This window comes from Pomacea canaliculata, linkage group LG14, assembly GCF_003073045.1.
Source record: "Pomacea canaliculata isolate SZHN2017 linkage group LG14, ASM307304v1, whole genome shotgun sequence".
Classification (NCBI taxonomy): Eukaryota; Metazoa; Mollusca; class Gastropoda; order Architaenioglossa; family Ampullariidae; genus Pomacea; species Pomacea canaliculata.
In genome coordinates, this window is record NC_037603.1 from 12,260,547 (window position 1) to 12,279,479 (window position 18,933).

General features: G+C 46.0%; 1 protein-coding gene across 1 annotated transcript in view; it reads left to right on the forward strand.

Moving 5' to 3' along the window:
* LOC112555620 (glypican-5-like) overlaps positions 1-18,933 on the forward strand; it is a 76,014-nt gene that overhangs the window by 39,962 nt on the left and 17,119 nt on the right. The window contains exons 3-7 of the mRNA XM_025224050.1: positions 14,227-14,388; positions 14,653-14,879; positions 16,348-16,500; positions 17,124-17,234; positions 17,678-17,742. Of these exons, the coding sequence (XP_025079835.1) occupies positions 14,227-14,388; positions 14,653-14,879; positions 16,348-16,500; positions 17,124-17,234; positions 17,678-17,742 (718 nt within the window). The remainder of the gene's footprint in view (positions 1-14,226; positions 14,389-14,652; positions 14,880-16,347; positions 16,501-17,123; positions 17,235-17,677; positions 17,743-18,933) is intronic.

The following is an 18,933-nucleotide window of genomic DNA, read 5'->3' on the forward strand; positions in this document are numbered from 1 at the left end:
CTCTTTTTATAATTTTTTTACAGTACAAAGAAGCTTTTTTCAATGAAATGGTTTTGTCTTAGTTTTAAATGCATCTGTGTGGCTCAATAAGCGCACATTGTAGGTGTTTCGAGCTATTTTTTATGTAAATACTGTAGTCTTAGCGTTTACAGGTGTATATTACAGATAGTGTGCAGCATGTCTTTTTTTCGCTCTGTTGGACACCCTTTGCCATGGTCAAGCTGGCATGCTTGTCACAAATGACCCCCAGAAATATGCCCGACAAGCACTAGCTCCTGGCATGGTCACCCCATGTTGGAAGAGATCAAAAGTGGTTCACTGGTCCTCTAGTTAAAGGGGTTGGGCAATGGACTAACAATTCATTCATATAAAAGCATATGGTTACTGAAACTGGCGACATCCCAACAAACTGTGGGACATTTCTGAGATGGCAATTACAAGACTGCCGTACTGAAAAATATCATCATTTATAATACACAATATGCAAAAAACAGATATACATGAACTACATTATGTTGTACCTGGATTCACTTTTCAACTGAACAATTTTCTTATCACCTGAATAAAGTAGAGAGGGAGCACTTGAACTGTTATTGAATAGTGCTGAGCTCATTTCAATAGGGGGAGAGAGCAGTAACATTACATTCCTCGCTTGCTGTTGACTAGAATGAAAAACTATAGTGTACGGCAGAATTTACTTTTAATGATTGCAAAAAAAACAAAAAAAAAAAACATTTTTTATTCCGTTTGTCAACTCTTTTTTCAAGACAAGGATTTAGGATTCTTGCACTTTCTTTTTTATTCCCTCAAAAAATATGTGCATTTTAAATGTTAGAATGTTGGTACCATGCAGCATGACAGACATACAGGTTGCACTCAATTCATCAACCAGTACATGAATGCTGACTAATAGTGACATGATCTAATACACATTCAGCTATGAGGACTTAAGACTGAAAAGTTTAATGAATCAACACAAAAAGAACTACAGCTAGTAAGTTCCAACTAATTACAATAATATATAAAGTAAAATAAATTACATTAATATTTAAGAACTATAAATGTTGTTTAAAAAACTGCCATGATTCATGATACTGGCTATAAATAGAGAAGAATGATCAATTAACAGAGCGTTTAAATATTTTTTAGTAACTGCATGATGTGTTCAACGCCATTGAAACTTGGATTAATAATGACAAATGCAAAATTTGCAAAGCACATACCCTCCTAAGGAGCTTGCTCTTAGCTCTTAAGAACAAGAACAAAACATGGACAACATGCGAGGAACTGGAAAACAAATAACATATGAAGTATAAAAGAATACACAACAGTACTAACAAAGAAAAAATTCAAATACAGAAAACAAAGAGGAACTAAATAAGAAGAGCTGAGAGTAACATGTTATTGAAACATATCATGATTATGCAACCGAAACATAATTTAGGATTGCATCAATCCACTCTGCAATCTGAGGTTGTGGACTTCATTTTGTACAGGGCCGCTTTACATTGTGGACATTGTTTATCATTCGCGGAGCATTTCTTCATTGCCTGAAAATAACAAATCGCAACCTGTGTCAGCCAGAGCGATACTTTATTTTCCAAATTCCACCTATCAAAAAAAAAAACTATTTTTATATGCACTTTTGTGGTTGTTTACAAATGCAACAAACTTAAAACAGCATGCATTGATCGTTCTGCCGACGACTGGGCACACGCCGTCGTCACACATCTTTCCGCTACTTCTTTTAGTTGCAGTCCGTTCGAAATTTTGACAAGAGCAATGTCTGATTTGCAGCGACGTCACTATTAATCAAAGACGTTTTATTTTTCAATTTGTCTCACTTTTACATCTGACATTTTCGAGATTAGAGTGATCTCCCGCGTGAAAATTTCGTTTCGCGGTGAAAGCCCGTGAAGGTTTTTGTAAAACCCTTAGTCCGTAGCTACTAGTTCGGACGTGGCTAGTCGCCAGAAGCAGTGCAACCGGCGTAAGCGAGGAGACTAGCTAGTCGGGTATAAGGGGGTTTAGTCGGGACTAGCAGGGGACTAGCTACGCCCGAGCAATGCAACCGGGTCCAGGCGTCGGGTGGAAGGCGCAGGATGGGGTAGGCGCTGCGATAAAATACTATCAGGGGTTGCTAGGAGAACCTTGTGGGTCATACCCAGCCTAAGCTGTACACTTGTATGAGCTGTGAATACGGAATGTTCAATCACTGAAACTGCCAGCAGACATTGTGGCTAGCTAGTACTTACAGTGACCATCAGGTCAGCAAGTTTGGAAATGTTTTTTAACACAAGACTAACCTTTTTAACATTCTGAACTCAGCGACTAGTTCACACGTACACGTACCTCCACTCGGGTGGGGTCTGGAGAGGAAGACAGGAGTCAGGACGTGAGGGAGGGAAAGGTTCGTTTCTTTCCACATTCTGGTTTCGGAAAGCAAATTCCTTTCGCCAGTCAGTTCACAGAGTGCGCGGTTCAAACAAGATTTCCTTCTGAGAGCGACAAGTGATGGGAGGGGGGATGTTTATTTGATGACCTGACAACAGCGGAGTGAGCGGTGCTCACCGAGGGGATCACAGGAACCTTATGTGGCCACCCCTCCCCTCCTTCCGCTTCCCCCGCCTACAGCAACAAGCTGGTGGCTCGCAACACTGGCTGTTTGTTGTTTTAGTAATAAGAATAGGCTTGTAATCATCATTATATTTCAGACGGTGACGATGATTTGTGGGACCGTTGGAGGGCGCAGGCAGTGCTTTGTGTTTCCTTCCTCATTCAGAGCATGGGAAAAATTCCGCCTTCTCTCTGTCAGTGGTCAGTCCCTGAAGCTCTTTTTTTAATTAAATATTCCTGCAATAAACGCACACGCAAACACACAAACAAACGCATATACACAGTATGCAGGGAGTAGCATTACCACCGTGACTCACTTTACGGCGCCTTAAAGGTTAAGACAAACTTTTTGAACAATGTATTTTTTTTTGGTAAATTATCGTTTTTCTTCCATTGACATTTACAACATATTTCGTTTTCCTTTGGTTTACTTGTTTGGAAGGAAATTCCCAGAGCTGACGGTTTAAAAAATGTTAAGATCATTTAAAGAAAAAGAAGAGTATTGCTTTTTCCGAGTCTCAAGTGTCTGCTGTCTCGAGCTGTCTGTGCAGCTCTGTCGACTTGCATTTGTAGCGAGGGCTGTAAGCTGTCGTTTCCAGGTTTCCGCAAGCTTGCCTTCTGGCTACACCACCCCTACACCTGTTTTTGTCCCCCTACCCCTCTGGCAAAATGACATTTAGAACATGAAGCACACTTTACAGGACTGATGCGGCCACGATGGTCTGTAGTGGACCTCACATTGACCCTTGACCAGTAAATTTGCATACAAGCGAGCGTGCATTAGCTAAGCACGCGACGAAGAGATAATATTCAATTTGTTTATAAAAACCTGTCGCTAGGGTGCTGATGTCGGGTGCAAAATTAGATGAATAGAGCATCTTTCACGAGTTGATGCTCAGAATTCATGAGTTCATTATATCCACACTGATGCTCTGAATGAACCATTGTCCAGTTCATGTAGACTAATCGTAGAATGGAATGACTGTGTCATAGTTTATCACTGACTGATTTGTAGAAATGAACGATTGTACTGTTTATCATTGACTGGTGCTCAGTGTGCAACACCTGGGGACAGGTCTCGAAGTTTATTATGACCTGTGGCTGAACCTCCCCCGACCACTCTCTCGCTAAGCTTACCCAAAGAAATGAACATTTAATTTTACAAGGGAGAAAAAGTTGGGCAACTCCTTCCACCTGCCTTGTCTTAAACACGATGAACCACTTTCTTTCACTGCAGCTGCGGCTATGAGCTATGGGCGGCTATAGGGGATGGAACACTTAACATTTGACCTCTCACCCTGCTGCCGGGAATTATGTGACAGATCCATGCAAGTCTGTGTCATTGCGAGCGAGCTTTCCTCTTGTTATTAGTTTTGCTGCTTGATTTTTGATCGTTTGATGTCAGGCCGGCAGAATTGCTGATATTGTTTTCCTTTCAAATTGCCCCCCAGAACACCGTTCACTCAAGCAGAAGAAATGGTCCGTAGTTTTATGCACAGCATCCCCACTGCCGAGCCCCGAATCTTTTCACCCGTTAGGTCTCATCACCATTCCGCTGGCAGTTTTCTTTTCTGGGGAGGGAGTGCGAGGGTGGTCTGACAGGAGAGGGGCCCGGCATCGCTGGTCCTTGGTGTCATTGTGATGGGCTGCCCAGGTTTAGGCTCATTGAAAAGCAGGTTCATATTCCGATTCCTCCGAGATGCCTTGAAGTTTGAATTACAGATTAAAAACATCGGGTTAGCCCGACCTTTGCTGTCCATCTGCTGTGTGGAGGTTGGCAAGAAGAGGTTCTATTTTCATCTTGTATGGAGGGCCTTAAACGCCGCGCGGTCGATGAGACTAAGCACAATGAAACACGTAAAGCGCCAGCCACTGAGACGCTTGTGGGTGGGGCTGGGGGATGACAGGCGGGCCGGGGTGCCCACCCGGTTGACTGACGTGTTCCCTCTGTGTGTGTGAGAGAGAGATGGGGATATGTTTCACTTCACAAAACGTTAGAGGGCGAGACTTGTGTAGGAAGACACGCCACGCTTTTCTCTCAGTTTGTTTGCTTGAGAATGCTATTGCCCTCGTTAATAAAGAAATATCGTGATTGATATCTCGTATAGACTTTCTGTGTACACTTCCACCTCACTTCCTTCGCCGCAAAATGCTTGTAGGCGAGGCGATCATTTCCTAAAGCGAACGAACATTTGTGATTAGTCATGGTAAAGGGACTTCCCAAACATTTGTTAAAGTCGTTGGAGAGTGAGGTGTTAGAGACTTCACATTTATCAATCCAGACTTCTTGTAAGGTCGGTGCCCATCCCCTTTCCCTCCCTGTTTTATCTTCCCAAACCCACAATGGAGTCGGGTACCTATTCACGAGTGCTGGGTCAACACGGGTAACGAACCGGCGCCCCTCACTAGTGCTCACACCGCTCATTTGTGGCGTTCCCAAACGTTATGACAAACGTTATGAACGTTCTGTCAAGCGGAACTCTACCCGATGCTCGGTCCCTCCCGGACTTCGCTGGTGTCCGAATGTTGCCGGCAGAGTGATGCCCCCTGACGGCAGCGCAGCAGCTGTGAACGAAGTGGGCAGGAAAAATGTTGCTCAGTGGGAAATTGGATTCAGTGACCTCACCAACCTCACACGCCTTCAAGTGGCTCACCAGCCCCGTGCGCTATAGATGACCTCATCGCGCTGTTACTATGAGACATATTTCAGCCTGAATGAGGTCACGAACCAGTTCCAGACAAGCTCTCTCAGCTTCTTGTTACCCTCAAAATGATGCAGTTAGAAGTCAGGTCATCAGGTTAGTTTTAAATGACATTACCAAGGCTCATTATTTTTAAGAAACGTTCCCAGACTGCCCTGTAGTGATGTTGGTGGGATTTCAGTCACACTAATTTGTCATCTGAGCTTCCCGGGTACATACAGAACGAAAGCATCACTTGTTCACTGTTATTGCATCATCAAAGGCGCTTACAGGGCTGAAAGGTCGCCCTCTTGCCGGTGGCTTCGACATTTCCAGCGGCTGATGTCGGCGGGGTCTTGGGTGAGGGTTAGGCTACGATGAGGCTACAGGTAAGTTACAAGACTGTCTTTCCTGCACCGACTGGGATGCACTGAGACCCTGTGCAGACATTTATGCGCAGACTGAATGTTTTTTTTTTTCTACTGTCGCTTTCCGCGACATCCACAACCCCTACCCGCTACCCCGCTACATTTTCCCTATGTTGTAAGCGGGTAAAAGATGCGATAATTATTCCAGCAAGAAGACAGCAGGAAAGCACCAGACCCTGCCTGCTCCCACACTACGCCCACCAGCTCTCTTCTATCCTCGCAGATGTCATCAACACACCCCTCAACTCTCTCGTACCCCGCTGTTTCAAATCAGCCATCGTCCTTGTCCCCAAGATGCCCGCTGCGACATCACTAAACAGTTACAGACCCGTGGCCTTAGCATCAGCTGTCGTGATGAAAGTTCTGGAACGACTGGTTCTCACATGTGTTGTGTTTACCACTAGATGCGAGCAGTACCCTCAGTAATCTGCCAACCAGTCTAGTCATTGTCAGTACCATGGTTTCTCCCTCGCTTTTCATTTCGTCCCTCACTCCCTACCTCGCGCCTCAGCACGCGCCTTCTCTTAGGTTACAGCTCCGCCTTTAACACTCTCGTCACACACAAGCTCGTTTCAGTTTTCTTGAGTTTTTTTGTGCCTGCGTGTGTGTATTAGTGCTGGTAATCAGTGATAGAACTGAAATGTATGTGGGGTATAGTGTGTATGCGAGCTGTGTACCTGTGTTTGTGTGTGTGTGTTAGCGCGCGAGATAGGAGATTGCCGCCATCTTATTTGTGAAATGTCAACTAACAAATCAGTTCTTATCTTAGTCTTGTATGGGGAGTGTTTCTGATTATCCGATCTCATTGGATGTGCACTTTACTCAAGTAGAACTCTATATAGAATGATCCTGACTCTGAAGGTTGCATGCTTCAGTCTGGTGGAGCGGCTGAGAGCCGACTGACTGCTCGTCAAACCTCAGAGGAGGAAGACGGAGGAGATCGATCAGTTCATTGCAAGTTTGTCGCAATGTTAGTTGCTGGTGAGACTTTGAATGGAAGTCTTGCAAAATCGCAGCCGCTTATCTGTAAGCTATCGGAAGAAACCTTTACGGTCACGAAGGGTAAAGGCCAATTGTTTTGAAGATGATTGGGGAGAGGCGAAGAAGAAAGGGGTGGGTGCTTAGGAGGTTATAGGTCACATGGGCTGTGCTTTTTGTGCTGGTACTAAATGATAGAGCAGGGTCTGATCTCACACATCCTTTGTGTTCACGTGACTGTACTAGTAAAAACCGCTGGTGGTGTAGAAAAATAAAGTTGATAATTATTCTGATAAGACCCATTGTAAAGAGGGAACATGTACATATTCCGCTATATTGTTTACACCTGATAAAATATTTAACTGCTACATGAGTGGTAGTATTCTATCACTTTTCGTAAAGAATATTGTATAGTATATACAACTAGCGGAACAGTAACGAGCAATGTACACTGGCACTGGCACAACCAGGAGTATTTACCGCTACCTAAACAAGTCTTAAGGCGGCAAATTGCGGATGCTAGTCGTCTGGCATTGTATGCGATAGTCTGGAATCTTACCGCACATGCGACACGAGAGCGCCCCGTTCATTAGGCCATTAAAAGGCAGAGACAGCTGGTGTTTGGGGGACCACGCGCGCAGTATTATTGCAGCCCACCCGAGCTGTTGGTCTAGACCAGGGTAATGATTATTGATGACTGCAAGTTACTACCATCGATCTTTTGCCAGCCGTAAGCCCCTAAAAGGATTTCCTGCTTTTGTCCAGGGACGTAATTTATAGCAGGGGAGTGGGCACGACCCCTGACCGGCCACCCAAAATAGTGCTAGCATTATGGGATAGAGTAGGGCTCTAGGGACTCGCGACCAAGAAGGTTTGAGGACAGGAAGAAAGATGGTGGATTGTTTTCCTGATTCTTTTTGACTTACCCCTCGGCTTCCTCAAACTCCTTTCAGCTAATCCACAAAGGGTAGAGCGAAAAGGGTATTTGAGCGTTGGTGGAAGGTCTGATGGCGGGTAATTGTGCCGGAATTACTGTCGGGTTAAAATAAATGTTTTGATTACATAGTCCATCCGAAAACTGATTGAAATAGATGGCGCTGTCGGCTATTGTACTTTTGTACATTTGTATACTTCAGACATCTTGGCCTTCCTCCATCTAATGATCACTTATGTCGGTTCTTTCCGTGATGTGTGCGATTTCAGAACTGTGGGGTCTGTTGAGGATGGAGGTTGGGGCGTCTGATCAGACAAAGCCACTCTTATCGGGAGTGCATTGAAGTTGCTACTGGTAGAAAGGTTAAAGGTATACTTCATGTCATGGGGTAAAAAGACTGGTAATGAATGTACAAGCAGCTTAACGCTTCAATAATTTTAAATGTTAAAATGCTGGAAGATGGAAGAGTCGAAAACATCTGAATATGCGAAAAAGAAACCGGAAGATTGCGATTTGTCATAAGTGGGAGAGACACCAGAATGTCTGGCTGTGATTGATGTTATGCCGGATACACTGTTTGTTGTGGTGTGTACCGGACTCTGCGGTCATCCTACTGTTATTGTTACAGTAGAATCATTGCTGTTTACTCTAACGCATTACTCCATTTTATGTCTTTAAAAGGGTTTCCATTTCTTTCTCTCTTTCATGTAAGAAATAAAGTGAGTCGTGTAGATTGTGTTGGTAACACTTTGTGACACTGTGGGAGTGTCAGAGAGAGAGGGAAAGGGGGAAACAGCATGATGTAGCTTTGTGGCAGGTGGCTCGTTTATTTTATTTTTATCGTTTGTTTTTTCGGTTCACCTGTTGTCAATACCGTTTTTGTCGGTTCACCGGACTGTCAGGTGCCTTGGTAACATCTTGTGTATCGCACGCCGCACAACTGTCAGTAAACTCCTTTGTCCTCCAAACACTCACGTGACTCCAGGACCATGTGACTAGTTTTCCCATGAGATGGCTTTAATTGAGACGATCCAGCAGAGTGTCCAACAAATCTCTAAACACGGGCGCTGGTTCACAAATGGCACTCTGGTGCCGGAAGTAGCCTGTCTGCATTCGGCCATCTTTCCCTTGTTTCCGGTGTCTCGTACCAGCCAGCTGCAGGACCACGCGGGGACAGGAGTCGGTACCGGACGCTTCCCGGGGGCCTGAGGTCTCAGGGTTCAGTCACCAATAAGGATGAGCTGTTACTGGGGCTAATGTGGTGTCTGGGAAGGCCGGGGGATCGAGACCAGATTGACCTTTGTGTGAAGCTGGGCATACCCACAGCGAGTTGCATGACCAGAGGCCATAGTGTGATTGGTGTTGGGCAAGCAGGAACCATCACTCTGCCCGACTCGTCCTCCACAATCCCTTCGTCGTGGGGAAAATACTGCTGAACTTTTAACAGCCGAATAACAAACATTTGTACCTACTTGTTCCTGCTTACAGGATGAATCATCGTCATTGTTATTGCAGCAAGGGAGAGAACATGTGAAAAGCGACCCTAAGTACAGACACAACCTGCGCAGCATGTGTTTAGACTGCCACTGATTGGCTGCTGGCCAGCCTACGTCACATTCCGTGTGGCAGGCAGATTTACCTGTGCGCAGGTATGGCCGGCTAAAGAGGGAGAGGAGAGAAATTTGAATATGGATTGGCTGTGTCTTTAAAGGACGGGTTGGCTTCGTGAGAGCAGCCTCTGCTAACGACGACTGACAAGTCAGCAGTAAAGGGCGATTTATTTCGTCTGTTCATGTCGTCTGTGATGTGACATCACACGTCTGTCTGTAAACAGTTTATTCTTTTATTATTTTTCGAAAACCCTTGCATCGATTTTGAAAGAAAAGTACCAGAGAGTTATTTTTATTGATATTTTACCACGGCGTTGAGTATTTTCGTGACAAATGGAAGGAGTAGGTGTTATGTCACGAACTGTGATGACTTGTTAGCTGGGCTACAGCAGTAAACAACAACAACCACTGCGACATTTCCCTCACCAGAAGTTGATCACTTGCAGTCGCAGACCGTGTCTTACAAACAGTCCAACAGCACTGACTGACCCCGGCGCCAGTTTAGTGAGGACATGTCAGGCAGTTTAGTACCCGGGGTGCACGAATTTGCAGTAACCGGGTGACTGGTATCATTGGGTACTAGTGCTGCAGTGAAGAGGACCACAGCGACGGGGTAGAGACCGGGTTGTTTCAAGCAGGTGCAAGATAAAGGTGGCGCTTCCCTCCGGGTCAAGGTCTGGCTCACACATTGATACTTTATGTTAAAAACAAGGTCGAGTGGACTCCTCTTGTAATTCTCCAGGTTCCAGGCTTGCACGTCTCTACCCGTTCTTTAAGCGGCGACTAGATTTACAGGCACCCGTGAAGTACGCACACACATGGTGTCGGCACGCGCGGTATGGAGATAAACATCCCACCATTCACGGGACACGTTTGCACGTGGGAGGGATGTAGGGAAGGGGGTTCCCTGGAAACCTGCTGTCTGGACACAGCTTCTTGAACTACAAGTTTGGCTGTTGCTAACTGCGTACCTACCTGCACACTTCGTTTTCTGTGAAGTGAAAGGTTGTGATTTTCCGCCAGACTTTTCACATTCCCCTCAGTTTGCTGTCTGTGATCCCCTCACAGCCAGGAGGAAGCAGTCGACAAGAGCGGGTTATGGCCTGGTGCTTTGTAAGATTCTGTTCAGTGTTCTCTCTTTACAAGCACATACACGGGCAAGTACTCCACCCCTCACCTCGTCCTCCTCCTACCCCACCCCACACGCGCGGGCGAGCGAGAGGACGGTGTGGAGAAAGGTCAGTGACAAGAAGGCGTGGAATGGAAGCCATTTCGCTGTGTTATCATGTCTGATGAGGCAGAACACACAACAGAAGGACATAAACACAGTTTGTGTTCGGGGGAGTCTTCCATTGAAGCATGGAAATAGATTAGAGGGCCGAAGGATGGGGAACAGTCTGGCGCCTGCATGCCAGGTTGGATGGCTGGTTGGTCTCCATTGGTCCCGGGGACAGGGTCCTGACACGTGATGATGACCACTAAGGACCCAGCGAAACAGGGGACGTAACAACAACCCAACGCCTGACCGGCGATGGAGGAGATAATCTGTTTAATGTCTGACGAAGAAATGTTTTTCTCTGTCTGCCCGCTCCCCTATCCTTCATTCTCTTCCTTTTGTTCGAGGGTTCGTTTTTCAGTTTGCGGTTTCTGGAACTGGAAATGAGATAAAGCAGTGGCATGGACCGAGTTTCTCAAAAAGTGTGATGTTAAGATTTTTTCAAGCTTTCTCTGGAAAACTTTGTTCGGCATGGCGTGTGAATTTTAGTTGTTAGGGGTGTCGATGTCTCGAGCGACTCAAAACGTTTGTTGTCCATTTGAGATCAAAGTAAACATCTTTGTTAGACCTCTTAATTTCCCATATTTTAATGGTTGATGTGTCGATTTCAGATTGGAGTCAGCACATATACTGTATGTCGGAGTGAACAAATACTTTATTTGTCCATGTCTCACACACACACACAGGCACGCAGAGTCGGTACAGATAAAAGTTCATTGACCCGCGGACCTTACTCATGTCCTGCTGGAACCTCGCTCCACTCCATCACATGTGTGCACGTGACCATCGTCCCATTGTCACAGACGCTTGCCATGAAGTGATGCATTGGCTGTATTTCCTAGTCCTGAATACCAGCATTCATTTTCCACGAGGAATGCTGGGTATTTTATGTGACCCCCATACTGACCTCACCTCCCTGGCTTGTTTGCATTGCCCTGCAGTTTCGGCGGAGCAGGAGTCAACCTTAGTTGTAACTCTGATCCTGATCATCCAATGTCAGGATATTCCCATCCCACAAGGGAGAGGACCTCTACGACTATCGGATGTTTACAAAAAAATAGTGTTCAGGAACACATATATTATAGATAATGTTTGAAACAAAGCATTTTGTGGCTGAAGTGATTATTTGGTAACGTGAGAGATTTTTTTTTGCAAAAAAAAATAAATAAATGCGGTACAATGGAATTAGGAATTGTGTTCATGGATATGGGGATGCAACGTGCGCGGACAAATGAAATATAAAGACTTCTGGCTTCTGAGTCAGGATAGCAGGGGGCAATGGGGGCTCACGTGCTGACCACCCAGTCACAGTGATGTCACGTGATTCGGCCGAGAAGGACGCAAGCAAACTTTCTCGGGAACAAGCTCGCTCTTGTCCACTTCAAACGCTTCTCCAGCGGCAAGCTTTTCCACGAATTCTTCACAAATGTGACTCTCACACACATACACGATATGGGGCTGCACACCGACTCCTGGCGCGTGCTGACGAATGCACATGTACACTGCGCAGACTGACGAAGGAAGCGAACGGCGCACGTGAAGCCTCGGGCGGGAGAGTGGAGAGAGAGAGCAGGGAGGAGGGTAGGGTGAGGAGGATAGGGGGAGGGGAGAAGGAAGCAGACGGAGCGAGTACGTGGCTGGTGGAATGTCTGGCCGCAGGACGGGAATGCTCGAGTTGTGGCAAGATGCGGCGATGATGTTAACTAAGCGACGGAGGTGAAACGGGGCCGCTGGCTGCTGGGGGTTGGTCCAAAAGCTCGAGAGATTGGCGAGAGGGTAGAGAACATGTCTGTTGAAGAAGGGTGAGTTGCGGGAAGTGGGTGGTACTATGGGATGGCAAACTGTGCCGGCGGAAAGTCTGGAGAGTTTGGGGAGAGCGATACAGGTCTGAGGCCCATACGATACCCGTATAGTCGGCAATGTTTCCCAGTAATATTTTAACCTTGTACCCCATCTTTTTTGTGCAACCATCTCATGTGAAAGAAACACTTGATCAGGAAGTATAATACAGGTTTCTCGATAAGAGAATACATCTAACCTGACACATTCTATTACATAATGTTTTACAGACTGCATCCTGTACGATGAGTGACATCGTATTTGACAACAAATTTAGTCGCATCTTGCCCCTCTCATCTATTATTAAGTATACAGAGCCTGATTTTGTTCACCTGGATGTTGGTATGTTGTTACTGGTAGAAGCTTATGGTTGTGAACATTTGTGACCATTTACACCTATACTGAACCACGTATCTCGGGTTAAGATATTCCTTTATAGGTTGCCCTCAGCAGTTGTGCAGATGCATAGAGAGAGAGAACTCGCCTCAGAATGCAAAGTTCGGAATATGATTTATGCCAGTCCTCGATCTCGTCCGCGCGCCCAACCTTTTAAAACAGTGAGATGTCTGGTGGCTAGATGAGGGGAGGGCTTCTCTGCCATCCTCCCATCCTCCTCCTCCTCCTCTCCTTTTCTCTGTGTTCATACATGAGTGTGAGAAGGATATGAGGAATAGTAGGTGTGGTGAAAGGCAGCCTATACCGACCCCCGCACAGCACTGGTAACCGGCTCACCCACAGGGACAAGTCAAACACGAGACATAGACACTTGCGTACATGCTTAGCTCGCCGTGTGTCCATTCATGCACGCCTAGTGCGCATGCGTGTACACGCGCGAAATACTTCCTCTACCTGGAGGCCTGCGTCCTTCATTAACCTGAGGGATGGATAAGTAAGCAACATTCCTAGACCCCAGCGTGTGGTCTTCCTGTAAAGTTCCTGTGCCTCCGGCGCCCACATTACTTCAAGCATTCCCGCATGTTTCACCTCCGCTGCCGGCGCACATGAAAAGCTACTGTTGTGCAGCTTTGGTTGTCTAGAAACATCTCCTCGCCTCTCTGTCTGTCTGCCCATCTGTCTGTCTGTCTGTCTGCCCATCTATCTGTCTGCCCGTCTGTCTGTCTGTCTGCCTGTCTGTCTGTCTGTCTGCCCATCTGTCTGTCTGTCTGCCCGTCTGTCTGTCTGCCTGCCCATCTGTCTGTCTGTCTGCCTGTCTGTCTGTCTGCCTGCCCATCTGTCTGTCTGTCTGCCCGTCTGTCTGTCTGTCCTTCGCCCTTATCTTCTGACACTGCCAACTCTCTTTCTCATTAGTCAGCAGTAATTATTTGAGATGTCTAGATAATATACACAGATTGCTGAAAATGTAGCTTTCGCCCTGGGAGTGATGAGGTGGGAGTATTTGATGTTGCTTCCTGTTTGAGGCACATCCATTGCTGTGTTGGCTTTTCTTTTCCCTGAGTTTATTCTGACCGCTAGCAAGTCTTCGCAAGTTTTAGTCTACCAGTGGAGGTCTCCTATTGGAGCCTACATAGCCAACAGAATAAGGAAATAAGTCTATTTGTACTTCATAATTGTTAAGGGGCGCAGGAGGTCATTTTTGAGATGAAAGAAATATGCAAAAAAAAAAATGGCGATTTCAGACTTGATGCTTCCTGCTCCTTGAACTTTTATTCGTGACCGTTGAAGTTGTGACGAAACTGGCGAATGTTGTGTGTGTGTGACAGCTGCCATTGTTTTTGAATTCTTCTCTTGACTCTGTAGTCTCACCTCTTTGTTTTCATTGTTCCTTTGATCCACAGACCGCCTGGACCAGCTGACGGTTGAAACCACCAACCGCACGTCCGTGGTGCTGACTCGGCTCCACAAGATCCCGGCGCCGGCCACCAGGAGGCGGTCACCAGCTTCTACAGTGCCATCCAGAGGGCGCTGCAAAGCGGCGACACCGACGGGCTGGAGGAGATAGTGAAGGAGTTCTTCAGGAGACTCTTCCCGCCAGTCTTTGACTACGTGCTGAGCAACCAGGGTCAAGGTGACGGTCATGAGTCTGAGTGGATTTAGTAGGGAGGATTTTGGCTAAGGTTGGAGTGGTCCGTGTTAGTGACTGTGTTATACCCATGGGCATGGTATTAACCGTAAACGGTGTAAGGAATGGAGGGTATCACAAATTTTGGTTCTCGCATGTATTTATTGAAACAGCTGAAGAAGGACTTGCCAGCATTGTTTTTGCCATGTAAAAGGTAAAGGAGGAGAGGGTTGAGACCATGCATCATTCCTGTTGAATGTTTTGCTACAGATGAACCAAGGTCCAGCACCCACGAGTATCACGAGTGCCTGCAGCAGTACGAGAAGCAGATCCGACCGTTCCGTGATGTGCCGGACAACTTGTATCGCCAGCTGTGGAAGTCCTTCCGCCACGCTCTGCTCTTCCAGGAGACGCTCAAGACATTCACCAACACCATAGCCAGCACCGAGAGTGTTTCCATGGAGACCGAATGTCGCTGGGCCTTGGTGCGACTGCAGGTCGGTGCATGATGTCTCTATCTCTCTCTGTGAAACTCTTCAGTACTTTTCATCTGTCTCTAAAGGTGTACGGTATTTTTCTGTCTTTGGTGTGGGTGTGTGAAAGAGAGACTTTCTTGTCACTGGGCAATACAGTCATGCCTTTCCCAGTCCACTGAACTACTAACCTTAAAACATATGAAGGGCTCAAAATTATGTAACAAAGGCAGATTACTCTTGTGTTACCAGCAGCACCCCAAAAATGACAGTTTATACTCATTTATTACAAATTATTTACAGAACTGCATGGTGAAATCACAGCGAGCTCTCACTGCTAAAAGCTGTTCACTACTGTTAGAACACAATATGGCAGCGAGAGATATATATGTTTTCCTAAAGTCCCATGACAGACACAAACTGACAATATGCTATGTGTCAGTATTTCATGGACAGGAAATCAGTGGCTCATAAAAAAAGCATAAAAGGATGAACAAGAGTATAGATAGTTAATGTGTAACATGATTATTTTATATACTGATTTAAGAATGATAGGGCTGTTTGAAAGATATGTAATGCATTTTGTGATCTGTATGTACTGGAAAAATGCTGTCCTAAGTGCATCTCTGGAAATAAACAGTGATATAAAATATATTTTTATAGTGTTAGAAAAATAACGAACAAAATGATCAACTAAAGTTAAACAATAAATGCCTCTTTTTCACAATAAAAGTCTTTTGATTAAAATTCACTTTGTAGCGTCTGCTTTTGAAGCCTCCACCGTGAGGTCCGGAGCTGCAGCAAATAAACCCGCCACAAAGTGTTTTCCCCAGTTGCCGCCTCGTTTGAAGTTCAGTTACATCCCACGCACCAGCCAAAGGGACACAGATAAAGAGGGGAAAAACCCTAGACAGGAAATTACATTCCTTAAAAGTTTAACAATCATTTAAATTAAATTATTACTAATTTAATATTCTCCTATTAATAATACAATCATAAACTTACAAGAAAACATTCGATAAAAATTAAAACTGAGGCAGAATGACCTCAACAGGTCTTGCGTGAATAATTTTACTGTTAGGATCACGTCTGGTCTGGACTTTTGCACACGGCGCTGGAGGAAATGGTCAGGTTCCTCCCCCGCCCCATGTCAAGAACTAGTGACAGGCAGCAAAGATCACTGCTCACCACAATCCAATCTTCACCATTTATATCAGTGCAGCCCCTCAGTGAATCCCTTACATCAAAGAAAAAGCGGCCATCATTCAAAATGCCCACCACGTTGGCAAAGTTTCGAACAACGGGTATCTGACTGAAGACTGCGGGCCATTTTGTTGTGTCCCCGCTTTCCTCATCAGATATTGTACAATCGAAAAGCCACCCACGTGTGTGTGTGTTGAGAGTGTGACACATATCGCAGGTACATGTAAGAAGAATATTTTAAAGGCAGAGTGTGTCACAGATGATGACTGGATGGTTTTGTCTGTCCCAGGTGTGCGCCGGGTGTCGAGGGCAGAGCCTAAAGGGGGCAGAGGTCAGGCCTTGTCGCGGCATGTGTCTCAACGTGATGAGAGGTTGCCTGGCCAAAGTGTCGGAGATCAGCTCCTCCTGGGACGACCTGGTGGTGGCCTTCGAAAACCTTCAGGTGAGAGAGAGGTGACCTTTAAGCCGGATCCCACTCAACCCTTTGTGGGCGAGCTCAATGAAACAAACATGCAAAAATCATAATTTTTTTCCTCCTTTGTTCACCTACTGTCGATTACTTATTAGCGCCGTGATATACGTGGGTACGTGTCAAGACCATATCACAGGTGATCAATAGTAGATGCATTTTGACCTTTACCTGCCGCTTCTTTTTCTTACTTGATCTTAAGACTTAGTTAAAGGTAACACCTTTGGCGGTGTGAAATTCCTTGAAGACGCCAGTTCGCTATGGACTGCTTTGTTTCTCAATGATGTCACGAGGACCACGGGTAGCTTCCATAACCTGTAACATTTACTGTGATGGAAGCGGCGTACGTGATGTGGGTGGATGTCTGCGAGTGGGAGTGCTAATTAGGGGTGAGGCTATTTGTGGGTGTGGGTCGAGAAGGAAAATGACGAAGATACTTGGGGAAAAAAATGGGTTGCAGGATAAAGGACGCAGAAGGGTTTTTAGGAGAATATGTCTAGGGTAAAAGGCGCGAGTCTATGGTAGGTTGTCACGTGATTGCTACCCAAGCACCAGCTCTTTGATGTGCATGTCTTTTTGCGGTTTGTGCAATGCAGCTTGGAGCCATGGGTCACTACGAGTTGCAGCGGCTTCTGATGTACATGGACATGAACGTCACCGACGCCATTATGCTGGCCATGGACGACAGTCCCCGGATTTATGACGAGGTCAGTATTTGGCACGGGTTGTGGCCTGGTATGAATAGCTTCATAATTTATATTTAAAAATTTGCAGTAACGTCCATATTTACAGCGAACGATAAACACTTTGTCCTGCAAGTTTCGCTTGTTTATTATTTGTGAAAACTTTATATGTGGGTGTTTGTACTCTAGACTTCATTGCCAGCAACTCACTTTGCGTGTGGAAGGTGTGACTATACCCTCCGTGTGTGTGTTGCGCCAGGTGATGGTCAAGTGCCGCAGTCTGTCCACAACAGTAGCGCACGCGCGGACGCTGAGGCTGCGACCTTGAACCTGGCGGGGTCAGCGAGGGCATCCCACTGCGCAGCACGGAGGTCCTGAGCAAGTTTCGCGACGAGGTCAAAGGTCTCATCAAGTACCTGGACGACTCTAAAGGCATGTTCAACCGCATGGCGGATACCTTGTGTCAGGAGTCAGTGGAGTATGAACAGGACATGCAGAGCTCGCGATGCTGGAATGGAACTGCTGTGGCCAGGTGAGACCACTTTCTCTCTCTTTAACTGGGGGTGGGGTCACTAGGCATCAGAGTTGCAGAAATATTCAGAAACACGAAAAAGGGTCACGGTGGGAGGTAAACTGTCTGTCCTTGGTTTAATTACAGTTTATACAGTTCACGGCAACTACCGATGTCTGGCGAGACTTGGCGGTCTGCCAGCACCACGGAGACAGTCTTGGTTGTCACTTTTTGTATGTATTCAGTGTGTGTACCCAGGGTGCGCACCCGGTAACCGACAGACACAAGGAGGAGTCTATTTCTTTCCGTTTTCCTTCGTTCTTTTATGTCCATCTGCACACAAGGCGCAATTTTCATGTGTTTTATCTTTATGTATCACACCCTTAGGCACATGGCTATAAAATGTCGCAGTTACCCTTTTCAACTATGCGTCCCTCGATGTAATTAGAATAAATATTCAAATATGCGGCCATGATCATATTCAACCCCAATCTTCGTTGGCGAAACATGACATTTCGCTTTTTGATAAACTGCTGCTTTGCAACATGTCGAGGAGTTAGGGGTGTGTGGGCTATTGCGGGTATATTGCGCTTGTGTATCTTGTCTTTATCGACATTTCCACATTTCCCACATATTGCCTCTCGCTCTTCTCCCAGTTTTTAAATTTCTGTCCCAGATTTTTTCGCTGTTATCTCCCATCCATTTTTCTTATTACATTGTCGCTTCCACACCCTCTTTTCACCTCGTTTATCCGTTGCTCATTTTGTCACTCAGCAGGTCTTCCAATTACTTATTGTTAAAATAATTGTTATGATTCTTTGCCTGTCTGCTTGCGTGCCTGTTTGAAGGTATCGATGGCATCGAAGGTATTGAAGGCACGCGCGAAGTTCCGGGGAATGCGTGAGTGGCCCGTATAGTCATCTGCTATGTGGCCACAGGGAACAACTATCAGCAGAAAATAATATTAAAAAAAAGCTCGAATAACACGTTCGCCTCCACAGCCACTTGGTGGCCAGAGCCTACAGCTGTTGGCATTCGCTTGTGGGATCAATGGCTGGCGTTGGTCCCCGTGCTAGACACTGCCACCCACTCGTCGGTAAGAGCGACTAACGAGTAATTACTGCCACGCACCTGAGAGTCGCCGAGGGCGGCTTGCGTGGGAAGTGCGACAGGAAGGGCACTACCTTCTGGTCTTGCATGCAGTTGCGAAAC